Here is a 14411-nt window from a genome sequence, read left to right on the forward strand (position 1 = left end):
TGATTTTTTCATATTTTTATCGTCAAATTAAAAAAAAATTATTATAATTCCACATTTCTAGCCCTACGCATAACACCTGGGGCAAAATGGACCAGCCGAAACTTCCGAAAAAATTATTTTTTCATATTTTTCGGGAGTTTCTCGATGTAAGAGGCAAATTTGGTCACTAAAAATTTATAAAAATAAAATTTTTTTTTTTTAGTTGATAAATTTTTGAAATAAAGTAAAAATATAGAATTGTTTTTTTTTTTTATTAAATAACAATTAGTAATTAAGGTAATCGAGAGTCAACGATTTATTACACCTTAAAAAATTTTTTTCGAGTAATATAAAACCAAAAATAGTTGTCAAGAGAAAGAAATACATTCTTAATGATGAAAACAATTTAAAAAAAAAAGAAACGAAAAAAAAAAATTTTTTATCATTTTTTGGAGGGGGGCTTCTGCCCCACAAAAAAAAAATTTTTTTTTTTCAGAATTTTGGCAAAATGTCCATAAATTTGTTCGAAATAGGACAAAAGTAAAGGGAAATTATGGTTGAAAGCCACAAAAAGAAATAATTGGCTTAAGGGGGGGGGGGGGGGGGCAGAGCGCTCTGCCCCACCCTCCCCTATTTTAAATTCTACATGAAATTAGTAATGAAATTTCAAGCACAAATGTATGTGTTTATTGCGTTATATACAATCTTTGAAAATTCAAACAATTTTTTTTACAGTGTGAAAAAAATAAAATTTTTGAAATATGCATCGAATCATGTTCACAAGACTCCATTGAAACTAAAAAATCGATTTTGAAAAATTATCACTTACTGTGGTTTGAAATTGCGCAGCCGAACTAATCCTGCAGACTTATTTTTAAATTTTGAATTTAAAAAAAAAAGTTTTCGCGGCAATTTTTATTATAAAATTTAAAAAAATAAAATAATTAATAATTAATTTTTAATGTATTTAGGAGGGGTCTAAACTTTTTTCTCTATCACTCAAGTCGACAAACGATGCCATCCTTGTCGCACTTGCGCAGTGAATGGAAACTCCGCGTTTTTCTTTTAAACAAATGAGAAATTTTAAAAAATGAAATCGTAGATTACTAACTTATAAAGTAAAGCATCGAGCCTCGTTTTTAATTTTGTCTTTAGAGGATTTGGTTGTAAAAAAATTACTGTAGACCCTCCGTAAAATGAAGTTATAAAAGGCGCGAGAAATTTGAAATTTAAAAATAAAAATTTCTTCTTTACCAACAAATTTTAGTTTTTAGTAAAAAACAAAAAAATTAGTGACATTTTTACGAGGTTGGTATCGCAAATTATTCCCTTTCTCTTCTGTAATTGTAACTAAAAATTACAGGGCACTTATTTATCCAGAGCAGTTCTAAATAAAGGCAGTGCAGTATTTTTGTAATTAATTATTATTTTAAAAGGGTCAAATATTTATAAAAATGTCGTTATTTATGCTGAAAAATGTTGCTCGTCTCAACCAGGGAATATTTCCTTCCGGTAATACATTTTCATATTTCCATTTATTTTTACACTAATTATTAAACTAAACAAACTCCAAATGTCCAAAGTTCACTCGCAGAAAATAGAACAATATTTGAAACTTGTTTTTTATTTTATTTTTAATAGAACTTAAAATTTTTTACATGACTGCAATTATTTTAAATGGAGTAAAAAATAAAATTGATACTAATTATTAATTATCGCTGATAAACAACTTAATTATTTAATTAATTAATTAATTAATTATTTATTTATTAATAGGGACATATGCATTGGCAACAAGTGTTAACATGTGTAGAACATATGCAACAAAACTTGACAACCCATCAAATAAAAACATTGTTTTTATTGATGGTGTAAGAACACCATTTTTATTATCTGGTACCCACTATAGCAAACTGATGGCACTTGATTTAGCAACACATACTTTGGTGTAAGTATTTTACTTTTAAATTTTTGCGCTGAAAAAAATATAATTTTTGAGTTCTTCCTAAAAAAATTATAATTCTAGGTCACTGCAACGTAAAACAAATATACCGAAAGAACTAATCGATTATGTTATCTATGGTACAGTGATGCAAGAAGTAAGAACATCAAATATAGCACGAGAAGCAGCACTGGCTGCTGGTTACAGCAACAAAACACCAGCACACACTGTCACCATGGCGTGTATCAGCAGTAACGCTGCAATGACAACTGGTATTGGTTTGATATCTGCTGGAGTTTTTGACACAATCGTCGCTGGAGGTGTTGAGTTCATGTCGGACATCCCGATCCGTCATAGCCGCTCGATGCGTAACCTTATGGTCAAAGCATCCAAAGCTAAAAGTTTACCTCAGACACTTGGTCTGCTTGCTCAGATACGTCCCAGTCATTTTGCTCCTGACGTAAGTATCATCTGGTCGATCTCTTCAAGTAAAAGCAGCTAAAAAATTTAAAATTAAAAAATTTAGTTGCCAGCTGTGGCTGAATTTTCAACTGGCGAGACAATGGGACACAGTGGAGATCGTCTAGCAGCAGCGTTTGGAGTCTCGCGAGCTGAACAAGACGAGTATGCACTGAGGTCTCATACTCTAGCTCAACAAGCTCAGCAGCAAGGACATTTGTCTGACTTGGTACCGATAAAAGTCCCGAATGTTGAAAAAGTTGTCGATAAGGACAACGGGATCCGCGTGTCTCCAATCGAGAGCTTGGCTAAATTGAAACCAGCGTTCGTTAAACCTTACGGTACAGTCACGGCAGCCAATGCGTCATTTTTAACTGACGGCGCATCTGCTGGTCTGATTATGACTGAAGAAAAAGCCCGTCAGCTTGGACTGAGACCCAAAGCTTATTTGAGACACTTTACTTATGTATCACAGGATCCTGTTGATCAGCTGCTACTTGGGCCCACTTACGCTATTCCAAAAGTAAAAAAAAATTTGTACTTATTGCTATTAATTTACATGTAACGCAATTGATATTGATAATGATAAATAATTTACCAGGTACTTGATAAATCCAGACTATCATTGAACGACATCGGAGTCTGGGAAGTCCATGAAGCGTTTGCTGGTCAGATTCTCGCAAATCTGAAAGCCATGGACTCTGATTCGTTTGCAAAAGAATATTTGCAGCGTCAAGGCAAAGTCGGAGTTCCAGATTTGAAAAAATGGAACGCCTGGGGTGGGTCGTTGTCCATTGGACACCCGTTTGCTGCTACTGGCATCAGATTAGCGACGCACACCGCAAACCGTTTGATCAAAGAGGACCAGCAGTTTGGAATAATCGCCGCTTGTGCTGCCGGTGGCCAGGTAATTTAATCATTTAAATTAAAGGGGATAGCAACTGTGAAATTTCAAAAAAAAAAATTTTTTTTTTTTATTAAATCAAAGTGTTTATGTTCAAAAATATGTATCTAGAGTTTTATATGAAAATTTAAAATGTTTTTAAAGTAATAGTCATTTTTGTGACAGCGCGTCAACTGACCGATAGATCGACTAAAAACTTTGAACGCATTTTTCTCGAAACTACTTTTTTTGAACTGGTGGCATCTGTAATTTGCATAAATATCAACCGATTCGCAACTTTTTTTTTTGCCGTATTCGTCTATTCAGTAGCTAAAGTTGCACGTAGGGGATTTTGAAAATTTTGATTTTTAAGATTTTTTAGGGCTGTTTGAATCCAAAAAAATGAGAAAAAATAACGAAAAAATTTTTAATATGTCGCCATTTATTTTCAAATCCAAATTTTCAAAATCCCCTATGTGCAACGATAACCACATGCATACAGATTACAACGCCGTTTGGTTTTTTTGTTTCTGATAATCCGTTTTTGAGTTAGAGATGACACCGTGGTGGGGGAAATTTTTTTGTTGCTCCACAAAAATGCTTATAACTTTGTAATAACATGATATTTTTTGATGAAAATTTATGAGAATTATCTTCAATGTATACTTTATAAAACAAAAAAAACCCGATCCCCAAATTCCTTTATTATTCCAGTCAAAAAATTTCCCGAAAACCACCTATTTTTTCGATCCTCACAGTGGCTATCCCCCTTAAAATTTTTATCACCTAATTACTTAATTAATAATTAAATTTTTCCAGGGAGTCGGGATGCTTCTAGAGAGACATCCAGATGCTAAGTTATAAAAATATTAAAATTTTATATTTTTATATTTAAATTTGAATTTTAATTATTGTTAAATTTACAAAAAGAAATTATAATTAGGAGTTTAAATTACGCAAGTATATATTTTTAATAAAAATATAAATAAATTTGATACAACTAAATAAATATAAATACATATATTATTAAAAATTTCGTTTTATTTTTTTTAATTATAAAAAATAATAGTAGTACTTAAGGGCATTCTCAGACAGTGCCCCCCACTTTTTAAAAATATGCAATAACTTTCAACTGTCATAACCGTATTAAAATTTTATTACTTAATTAAAAAAAAATTAAAACCTTAATTGAAAAAAGGACAACGTAGAAGTAATTTCGTTGAGATATAGAATTTGAAAAAAATTACTTACAATTGATATCAGTTGGGAGTTAAACGAAATTTGTTGAATAAATTTTAGCCGCCAAAATTTAAAAATTCGAATTATAAAATTGACATGACGATTTTACTGAAATTTATTTAACGAATTTTGCTTAACTCCTAATTGATATCAAGTGTAAATAATTTTTTTTTTAATCTATACATCTGCGAAATTACTTCTACGTTGTCCTTTTTTCAATTAATGCTTTAATTTTTTTTTAATTAATTGATAAAAATTGGATACGCTTATGACAGTTGAAAGTCATTGAAAATTTTTAAAAAGTGGGGGGCACTGTCTAAGAATGGCCTTAAAAAAAAATCATTCAACAGTTGGTGTATTGTACAAAGAAGGTAATGAATTGACAGTAAGATGCTGCCTGACAGCTTGATCTAAAATACTTTTAATATTTTTGCAGCCAATGAGCGCGCGAACTTTCATAGCCTCCAGCCTCGACAAGTGCAGCCGACCGGACCCTTGAGCGGCGATTATCAAACCCGGTTCCTTGGTCAGCTCGCACGTGGTCTCTGGCAACGCGACGATGGACAAAGTAACCCCGGGTCCATTTTCTTCTAAATTATTTGCGTCCAACACCCCAATGCCCTGAGTGTCTGCGTCCTCGTAGCTGCTGTTCGAGTCCGGTAGCGTAACCGTGCATCCAATAGCGTAATCTTTTATCGGTATCCCGGCGTCAATTAGCGCCAAAGTTGATGCATTTACAGCGCAACAAAAGTCGCTGCCATCAGCCTGCAGCACCTCGACAAATATTTCAATTTGCGAGCGCGAAAACTGCTCGAGATTTATTATCGACTCCATGGCATGACGAAGATCTATCGAACGTTCCTGGGTTTTTCTGTCACCTCGCGGACGTTTTTTACGCTCGCCAGAACTGAGACAAAATACCGCCATACTGTACTGGCAATTTATCAAACCTTTCGTTGACTTGTTTGCTGTACTACGTGCCAATGCACCTCTTGGCTGCAATTTAAATGACAATTAAAATCACCAGTAATTTTTAAATTCTAGGAGACAAATTGATGAATACCTGATGGGGTCCATAGACAGCAGCCAGTACTTTGGTTTTCCCTTGTTCTAGGTAAGCGCTTCCATCAGCTTGACCAAAGACACCTAGTCTTACTTTTATTTGACGTAATTCTAAGGGTCTTCTTCCATCGACTCTCAATCCACCTTGATCTTGTAATTGATCAGTATCCATTTTTATTTGTTACTCCTTTTTTTTACCACAAAAATTGTAAAATAAATAATATAACCTATCAAACACGTGATGTCTGTTTTTATAAACATTAAGTACAGTACTCATGTATTTAAAATTTCGGCGAAAGAAATCATCAACAAACAAGATGTCGGAGTTGGAAAAAAAATAAAATGAATGGATTTATTTAAAAATTTAAATTTTTATTTTTTCAAAAATCTCACATCCTCAATTAAATTTATTATTTATTTAATAATTTTACTGGGCCATAAATACAAAAGTATATAAATGATAAAAATTTAATTATATGTTGATTCTATACAAATTATATAAAATATACTCTGATTAAACAACTGAATTCGAGCAAATTAAAAATTTTAATTCTGTTAAATTCTGCAAAACAGAATTCAACTGAATTGAAAATTTGAATTTGAATTAAACAGAATAAAACCGATTTAAAAATTTCAAATTCGTTTTAATTCAGTTTAATTCGGATTCAGAACCAGAAATTGGAGAATTGTTTTCGAATTAATCAGAATTAAACCGAATAGAATTATTTAAATTCCTTTTAATTTGGATAAATTCTGGTTTTCCTGCCGAATTATACAGAATTCATTTTTAAGTTAGGTACCGAATTAACAAAATTCATCTGAATTAAATAGAATTAAAAATTTTAATTCTGTTAAATTCTGTCGAATTCTGCAAAACATAATTCAACTGAATTGAAAATTTGAATTTGAATTAAACAGAATAAAACCGATTTAAAAATTTCAAATTCGTTTTAATTCAGTTTAATTCGGATTCAGAACCAGAAATTGGAGAATTATTTTCGAATTAATCAGAATTAAACCGAATAGAATTATTTTAATTCGTTTTAATTTGGACAAATTCTGGTTTTCCTGCCGAATTAGACAAAATTAATTTTTAAGTTAGGTACCGAATTAACAGAATTTATCTGAATTAAATAAAATTAAAAATTTAATTCTGTTTAATTCGATCGAATTCAGTTATTTAATCAGCGTAAAAAATATTTTGTAGTAATAAATTTACATTTATCCATGATCAATTTCCAGGGATAATGAGTAATTGATTCAAAATTCTGATAGACGTTTGTAAAAATGACTTTTCGTCAGTTCTACTACAGCATTTCGTAAATAATACAGGCAATAAAAAATTGTCATCTACTCTGAATCGTCATCAGCCAGCCAAGACGTTTCCTATATTGAGCTATATGCTCATGTCATAAATTTAAAAATCTTTTTATTCAAGGGCAAGTTTTTCAAACCCGGTTTGAAAAACTGGCTCTAAATTTCATTCCTCAAGTTAGCAAACAATTAAAAATTTTTGGATTTTTTTTTTAACATTCAAATTTGAATAAAAAAAAAAACTAAAAAAATGAACATGTAGAAAATTAAAAAAACTACAAGTGTAATTTTTCCAATTTTTTTTTTCCAAATTTACGGTCTAAGAGAAAATCTAAAAATTATTAGACGTCTGCTAACTTCAGTATCATTATAAATTTAAAATTTTAAATATAGAGTAGAGGTACCGGTTTCTACTTTAGTGCCAGTTTTGGACACTTAAAAAATTAAAATAAAATAATTTGTAAAATACGCTCTGACATAATCAATTTTTTAAATGTGTAAGAAGATACTTTTATCTCACTATCAAAATAGTAATTTTCTTTAATTAAAATAAAGTATTAAATGGCCAAAAATGGAGCAGTGGCCAAAATAATACTTCTACCCTAGTAATTATTTAAAAATAAAAAATATATGTATTTATTTATGAGATTGCTGGTATTTTAACTCGTGTTGTTCTGGAGTCAATAATGGATCAATACCAGCTTGTTTCATTTGAACTCCAATGTCAAATAAATAATCATAGCATTCTGTCCTGCAATTAAAAAAATCATAAGCAATTAACAATAATAACAATTAAAGTAAAAATAAATTACATTGTTTTAGCTTGTTGCCAATTGTCACCCCAAACATAAACGCCATGTCTGCGTACTAGTACAGCACAAGTTTCCGGATACTCCTTTATCACTTCAGCCATCCTGTCTTTAAGATCTTCTTCAAATGGAGTATTTTCAATAATCGGTACAACTAATTCTTCATCAAATCTATAAGCTCTATTTAATTTTTGATTCCTGATACCTAAAATAAAAAATTACTTACAATTGCAATAAAAATCACAATTAAAAAAATTAAACCTTTGATCATTTCCAAATGAGTGACACGAAATTCACGACCAGGCCAAAGCAATGTCACCATGACAGCAAATTTTGAATGAGTATGAATTACAGCTCCAGCATTACGTTCTGTGTATGCGCACATGAACAATGGAGTGCACTGTGATTTTTTGAATTTTTTATCAGCTGGTGGTGATGACAAATCAACACCATCAATTGTTTGGACAAACATATCTTCTGGTGCTATTCGTTCTTTTTGAACTCCTGATGGCGCGATATAAATTTCATCTCTAAAATTAAATACTCAAACTCGCAACTTGACTCCAATTATTTTCATAATTAAAAACTCCCTGATTAAAAAAGTGAATTGAAAAGTATTGAAAAAGATGAGAAATGAATCCTTTCGAATACTTTCTATACCCCAAGGTTTTAATTTTGACATAAAATGAATACTTTTCAATCCCAAAATAATAAAAGAATTTCTGAACTTCCGAGGAATTGAAAAAGATTCAAATGAATTGAAATTTTTGAATCTTTCTGAATCCTTCTCAATACCTAAATAATTTCACATTTCGGATCAAGTGTGGGATTGAAAAAGATTGAAATGAATTGAAATTTTTGAATCTTTCTGAATCCTTCTCAATACCTAAATAATATCACATTTCGGATCAAGTGTGGGATTGAAAAAGATTGAAATGAATTGAAATTTTTGAATCTTTCTGAATCCTTCTCAATACCTAAATAATTCTATATTGGAAGGTATTGAAATGATGAAAGATTGAATTCTTTTCAATACTTTCGAATTCCACTTTGGAATTGTAAAGTATTCAAACGATCGAAATTTAAATTCCATTCAATACTTTCCAAAACCGCCGAGGGATTGAAAAGAATTGAAATAATTTTCAATACTTTTCAATTCACTTTTTTAATCAGGGCTGTAATAATTACTTATTTTTGATAGATATTCCACCCCCAGTTCCTGTAACCCATCCAAGATGATAAAATTGTCTGCATAACTCTGGTATAAGATTACGCGGATGTTCCTGTCAAAAAAAATATTAACAGTTTAATAAATAATTTAAAAAAATATGTAATTAATAGCCAACTAATTACCTTGTCATAATTTTTATCATAGAAGTCCATAGCCAAAGAAAATTTATTTTCAAACTAGACTAGAAATTAAATAGACCATCAAATATAATTATGACTTTTTAACTCTTATCAAGTAATTGCGCAACTGTGATGTTACTTTGGCTGTAAAAATTAATGATAACTAATTATAAATATGCAAGATAAAATTATTAAAATAAAACCGCGAATGTTAAATTTTTTAAATTTTACTAGACGCGCTTACGCTCGTAATTCTTAACCTTAACTTTAATTATTTATATTAGAAAAATTTATGTGATAAATGATAAATTTGATTACTTGTTTTTTGAAAAGTATTTTCTGGGGTGAAAAAATATGAAATCTACAATTTATTTATCACGGCGTTTTTTTAATTGGGTAAAAATCGCAGTTAAAACTTGAGGAAAATTTATCAAAGTCTCATTCACATGTAAATTTTATATATATATATATATAATAAATATGACCAATTGACTTTCAGTATATATGTATATAAATTAATAAATAATAAATAAACTATTAAAAATAAAAATCAATAAATTCTAGTCTGCAGTTTTTAAATAACATTCGCATATATTTTGATATTTATTAAAAAAAAAAAAAAATTTGAGTTCTTGGTACCAATTTTTAAAAATTAATATTAATTATTAATAATAATTTATTTAAAAATGCAGTAAAATGAATTTTTTAAATAAAAATTTTAAAAGCCCGCGAAAATAAATATTTTAAAAAATTAATTTTTAAATGAAAAAATGAATTTTATTAATAATTAAATATTCAGTGCATAATTTTAAAAAGTATATCGACGTCATATTAAATAATTATATATATATTACAGTAACTGTATTGAATTTTTTTGCCATCTTTGTTCAGCAAAATCAATAACAGCAACAGCAACTCGGTTTTAAATTTTTCCTATAGAAAGTTATCATTTTTAAAAACCATTAAACAAATTAATTTTTTAAAATAATTTAATAAATTCATTTGTTTAAAAAATTTTTTATAATTTTGACAGAAATTTTATAAAATTAATTTTGTGACTCGACTTGAAAAAAAGATCAAAAAATTTTAAAAATTAATAAAAATAAAAGTAAAATAAAATTCATTTGTTATTTTATAAAATTAAAAAAAATTTTTATAAATTTAAAACCGTCAGCTGTTTGACAACGCTGCATGCGCGCGCACCAAACTTATAATATATATCATAATATATATAATATATATACTCTTATATGTTTATTACGAATAGGTTAAGTTTTTCCTCAAAGAATATTTATTCCTAGCAATAATAACCTATCGAAAAAAGAAATCGATAACTAAATAAGTATCTGGTAAGTTTTAAAAACAATTAAAGTTCATTATTTTTATTAAATTACTCATATATATTATTTTAAAAGTACAATATTGTCGTACACATTGCAACACAAGTTGACTTGTCTCATTGTCTGAATCCCGGCTTCCTGCTAAAAATATAACAAATTTTCAAATTTTCTTCACATTTATTTAAACTAACATTCAAAATTTTCAAATTTCCATTTTGTTTATTAACTTTTATTTTTTTTTTACTTTCATTTTCGACAATTTGTAAAACTCATATATATACACATACATGCATGTGCATATATATGTATATATGCATGTATGCGTGTATATTAATTGTCCAGTCTATAAAATTGAAAAGTAAAAAAATTATTAAATTTAATTGAGTTAATTAAAAATAAATCAAATTTATCAATTAAAATATTTTGGTAATTGGAGTAACTCAGATTTTATTGGACATCTGCATAAATTTCTGCATCTGATCATGCATTGGGTACCTGGTGATAAATTTTAAATTGCATGCATTGATTTCTTATTATTTTTTTGTATATAAATTTTAAATTTAATCAGGAAAATTTCAGTCGCTAGACACGTGGCCCGTTTGGATGGTGAATTTATTAAGTCATTAAGGAGTCATTTAGAACTAGGATTAGGTTTCATACTCAGTAGTTAACAAACTGTAGAAGTAATTAATTTTTTTTAATCAGTAGTTTTATTTTTAAAAATCCGCGGGCTTTTAAATTTAAATAAAAAGATAAAAACTAACATGTATATTAGACTGATTCAAAAAAATCGACTAATTTTTTTTTTCTACATTATATCGAAAATATTGTTGGAAATGACGAGAAAAAAATACTGTGAAAGTTTGAGCTTTTAATATTAATATTAACAACTGCCGCATCGCGATTTTCTATTTCCCGTTTAAATAACATGGGAAAATTTATTTTTTTAGCTTTGGAATTTTGTAGCTCTCGGTGGGACCAATACTTTTGAATGTTCAAGACATATTCTTATGGGAAATTTGACGCTCTACAAAAAAGGTCTCTTATAATTTTTCGATATTTTTATTTCTTCAAAAGTAATTCGAAGTTAAAGTTAGATTAACGATTAATTTTCACATTTTTTAAATTTTTTGACGCAACCATCAACTTTATCCGAAAATTTTAGAGGACATTTTTTGTCGAGCATTTTATTTCCTACAACTTATCTCAGAGAAAATTTTCGATATTTCACTTAAGTCGTATGTTATTTGCAATTAACTGAAAATTTTCTTAAATAATCTAAATTTTGTTGCTTAAAATTAATTATATTAAATTTTCAGTTAATTGCGAATAACTTACGACTTATGAGAAATATCGAAAATTTTCTCTGAGATAAGTTGTAGGAAATAAAATGCTCTACAAAAAATGTCCTCTAAAATTTTCGGATAAAGTTGATGGTTGCGTCAAAAAATTTAAAAAATGTAAAAATTTATCGTCAATCTAATATTAACTTCGAATTACTTTTGAAGAAATAAAAATATCGAAAAATTATAAGAGACCTTTTTTGTAGAGCGTCAAATTTCCCATAAGAATATGTCTTGAACATTCAAAAGTATTGGTCCCACCGTGAGCTACAAAATTCCAAAGCTTAAAAAATAAATTTTCCCATGTTATTTAAACGGGAAATAGAAAATCGCGATGCGGCAGTTGTTAATATTAATATTAAGAGCTCAAACTTTCACAGTATTTTTTTTTCAGTCAGATTTTTTTGAATCAGTCTAATGTATATATTTATATTAATGGTTACACTTTTTTCATAAATTGTATGTTCGATGGCTGCTGGGAGTTGAAACCCATGGGAACTAATAAATAAAATAAAATAAAATATTTATTTTCAGCTTGAACGATGTCTGAGTCAGATCTACTGAACACTGATCAGATTGATTGTCTTGACGACTTTGAAAATGGAGATTCTCGTCAAGATGAAGAGTCAATGCTGCAGTCAGATGATCCAAAAGAAGAAGTAACTGAAACAAATAATGATCCTGAATTAGAAGCTATCAAGGCACGAGTACGTGAAATGGAAGAAGAAGCTGAAAAATTGAAACAACTGCAGTCTGAAGTTGACAAACAAATGAACATGGGTACTTTGCCAGGTGTTATATCACTAAATACCTCAATGGAGGATAAAATAGAGATAGACAACAGATCTATCTACGTTGGTAACGTCGACTACGGAGCGACTGCCGAAGAGCTGGAGCAACATTTCCACGGATGCGGCAGCGTCAACAAGGTCACTATTCAGTGCAACAAATTTGATGGTCATCCAAAGGGATTTGCTTACATCGAGTTCGCAGAGCGCGACGCCGTCGAGACGGCCATGGCTCTAGACGAGTCTCTCTTCAGGGGCCGTCAGATAAAGGTCATGCCCAAGAGAACAAACAAACCGGGGATCTCGACGACCAACAGAGGACCCAGAGGAGCTCGGGGATATCGCGGAGCTGCTCGAGGACTAAGTCGCGGTAGCGCTTACTTCAGGTCGAGACCTATGCGGCGTCCAACCAGTTATAGACGCGGTTACTACATGCCCTACTAATTATTCAGTTAATTAGACGTTCGAGGAATAAGTTATCAGTGAAGGATGGGATGGAAATATAACTTTCATGTGACCAATATTATTAAATAATTTACTTGCAGTAAAAACCATTTAATATTATCGAAATTTTTTCAAATAATTGACTTAGAGTTACAGATCCTATACAGTTTGTAAAAAATTTTCAACGACATTGTGTGGCTCAATAATGTAAAATGATTGTCATCTTTTTTTTTTTTTTTGTAAAAATAAAAAATAATAATAATAATTATTATTTATTATTCATAATTTATAATAATAATAATAATAATGAAAATTTATCATTAGCATTTATTGCATTCGTAACTTTGGTCTTTATTTTATTAGAGCGGGTGGTCTACAATATTTTTATCAGCCGGAAGTAATTAACTTTAATTGTTTATATAACAATAATTCACTTTTTTTTATAAATCAATTCAAGTATTCAATGTAATACCAATAAAAAAAAAATTATGATTTTAATTGTGAAATTTTAATAATTATTAATAATAACAATAATATTAAGTAGTGATTAAAAATATTTTTTTTTTATTTATTATAAATCGTCAGCTGAATGACTCCCTGTAAATTTATAATTTTTTAAATAATTAGCGCCAAGAATTATTTTTACCGGATTTTATTCCAATCAAACTTGCAGTCTAAATTTTAACGAGTGTGGATGTAAGACATCAGACAAATTTAAAATTATAAATAAGTAGAGTAAATAATTTAAAAAATAATATTTCTACAAAATGCACTTATTAAATTAAAAATATTTTAAATCTGCATTTTTTAAAAATTTAATTTTATTAATTATTTATGATTAATTTAAAATTTGTCTGATGTCTGCTACATTCACACCCATAAATTTTAAAGTTAATTTTTAAAAACTTAAAATATGCATATGTAGAAAATTTAAAAGACTACAAGTGCATTTTTTAAAAATATTTTTTTTTATAATTTATCTTTTTTTTTAATTCAAAAATTATTAGACGTTGGCTAATTTCAGTATCACAAGTTGAGAGACATCTAATAATTTTCGGATTTTTTTTAGACCGTAAATAATAAGAAAAAAAATTTGAAAAAATTGCATAGATAGTTTTTTAAATTTTCTACATGTGCATTTTTGTAGTTTTTTTTTTTCTTAATAAAATTGTTAGAAAAAAAATCCGAAAATGTTGAATTGTCTGCTAACTCCAGGAATGATACTGAAGTCAGCAGACGTTTAATAATTTTTGAATTTTCTTTTAGACCGTAAATTTGGAAAAAAAAAAATTTAGAAAAATTACACTTGTAGTTTTTTAAATTTTCTACATGTGCATTTTTTTAGTTTTTTTTTTCTTAATTAAATTTTTAGAAAAAAAATCCGAAAATGTTGAATTGTCTGCTAACTCCAGGAATGATACTGAAGTCAGCAGACGTCAAATAATTTTTGGATTTTCTT

The 14411-nt window shown here is 28.8% G+C and overlaps 4 protein-coding genes across 5 annotated transcripts; 2 read left to right on the forward strand and 2 right to left on the reverse strand.

Annotated features, from left to right (window-relative positions):
• Positions 1 to 1329: 1329 nt before the first annotated feature.
• LOC130675063 (trifunctional enzyme subunit beta, mitochondrial) lies at positions 1330 to 4273 on the forward strand. The gene is made up of 6 exons (XM_057480525.1): positions 1330 to 1491; positions 1756 to 1927; positions 2006 to 2381; positions 2448 to 2903; positions 2982 to 3287; positions 4083 to 4273. Exons 1-6 carry the CDS (start codon positions 1434 to 1436, stop codon positions 4125 to 4127), a joined length of 1413 nt encoding a protein of 470 aa, XP_057336508.1. The 5' UTR covers positions 1330 to 1433; the 3' UTR covers positions 4128 to 4273.
• An 11-nt stretch (positions 4274 to 4284) lies between these two features.
• Positions 4285 to 5844, reverse strand: LOC130675065 (exosome complex component RRP41). Its single transcript, XM_057480527.1, has 2 exons — positions 5566 to 5844; positions 4285 to 5498 (listed from the first exon to the last, which is right to left on the reverse strand). Exons 1-2 carry the CDS (start codon positions 5734 to 5736, stop codon positions 4842 to 4844), a joined length of 828 nt encoding a protein of 275 aa, XP_057336510.1. The 5' UTR covers positions 5737 to 5844; the 3' UTR covers positions 4285 to 4841.
• Positions 5845 to 5978: 134 nt separating this feature from the next.
• On the reverse strand, positions 5979 to 9513 carry LOC130675066 (probable methylthioribulose-1-phosphate dehydratase). The gene is made up of 6 exons (XM_057480529.1): positions 9356 to 9513; positions 9041 to 9181; positions 8876 to 8970; positions 7949 to 8217; positions 7691 to 7892; positions 5979 to 7629 (listed from the first exon to the last, which is right to left on the reverse strand). Exons 2-6 carry the CDS (start codon positions 9068 to 9070, stop codon positions 7515 to 7517), a joined length of 711 nt encoding a protein of 236 aa, XP_057336512.1. The 5' UTR covers positions 9071 to 9181; positions 9356 to 9513; the 3' UTR covers positions 5979 to 7514.
• A 712-nt stretch (positions 9514 to 10225) lies between these two features.
• Positions 10226 to 13267, forward strand: LOC130675067 (polyadenylate-binding protein 2). 2 transcript variants are annotated; one of them, XM_057480530.1, is made up of 2 exons: positions 10226 to 10386; positions 12255 to 13267. In XM_057480530.1, exon 2 carries the CDS (start codon positions 12263 to 12265, stop codon positions 12950 to 12952), a length of 690 nt encoding a protein of 229 aa, XP_057336513.1. In that variant the 5' UTR covers positions 10226 to 10386; positions 12255 to 12262; the 3' UTR covers positions 12953 to 13267. The 2 variants fall into 2 exon arrangements, with proteins under 2 accessions (XP_057336513.1, XP_057336514.1); XM_057480531.1 differs by lacking the exon at positions 10226 to 10386 and adding an exon at positions 11042 to 11060.
• Positions 13268 to 14411: the final 1144 nt, after the last annotated feature.

This window comes from Microplitis mediator, chromosome 9 (genome assembly GCF_029852145.1).
Source record: "Microplitis mediator isolate UGA2020A chromosome 9, iyMicMedi2.1, whole genome shotgun sequence".
Taxonomy (NCBI): Eukaryota; Metazoa; Arthropoda; class Insecta; order Hymenoptera; family Braconidae; genus Microplitis; species Microplitis mediator.

Bases quoted from the DNA above. Each gene is read 5' to 3' on its own strand.
- LOC130675067 (XM_057480530.1), top strand. From the start codon at position 12,263: ATGTCTGAGTCAGATCTACTGAACACTGATCAGATTGATTGTCTTGAC.
- LOC130675063 (XM_057480525.1), top strand. From the start codon at position 1,434: ATGTCGTTATTTATGCTGAAAAATGTTGCTCGTCTCAACCAGGGAATA. The intron at 1,928-2,005 runs GTAAGTATTTTA...TTATAATTCTAG, and splicing joins TTAGCAACACATACTTTGGT to GTCACTGCAACGTAAAACAA. The intron at 2,382-2,447 runs GTAAGTATCATC...TAAAAAATTTAG, and splicing joins CCAGTCATTTTGCTCCTGAC to TTGCCAGCTGTGGCTGAATT.
- LOC130675066 (XM_057480529.1), bottom strand. From the start codon at position 9,070: ATGGACTTCTATGATAAAAATTATGACAAG. The intron at 8,218-8,875 runs GTAATTATTACA...ATTTAATTTTAG, and splicing joins GGAATATCTATCAAAAATAA to AGATGAAATTTATATCGCGC. The intron at 7,630-7,690 runs GTAATTTATTTT...TTTTAATTGCAG, and splicing joins TGGCAACAAGCTAAAACAAT to GACAGAATGCTATGATTATT.
- LOC130675065 (XM_057480527.1), bottom strand. From the start codon at position 5,736: ATGGATACTGATCAATTACAAGATCAAGGTGGATTGAGAGTCGATGGA. The intron at 5,499-5,565 runs GTATTCATCAAT...TTTAAATTGCAG, and splicing joins CTGTCTATGGACCCCATCAG to CCAAGAGGTGCATTGGCACG.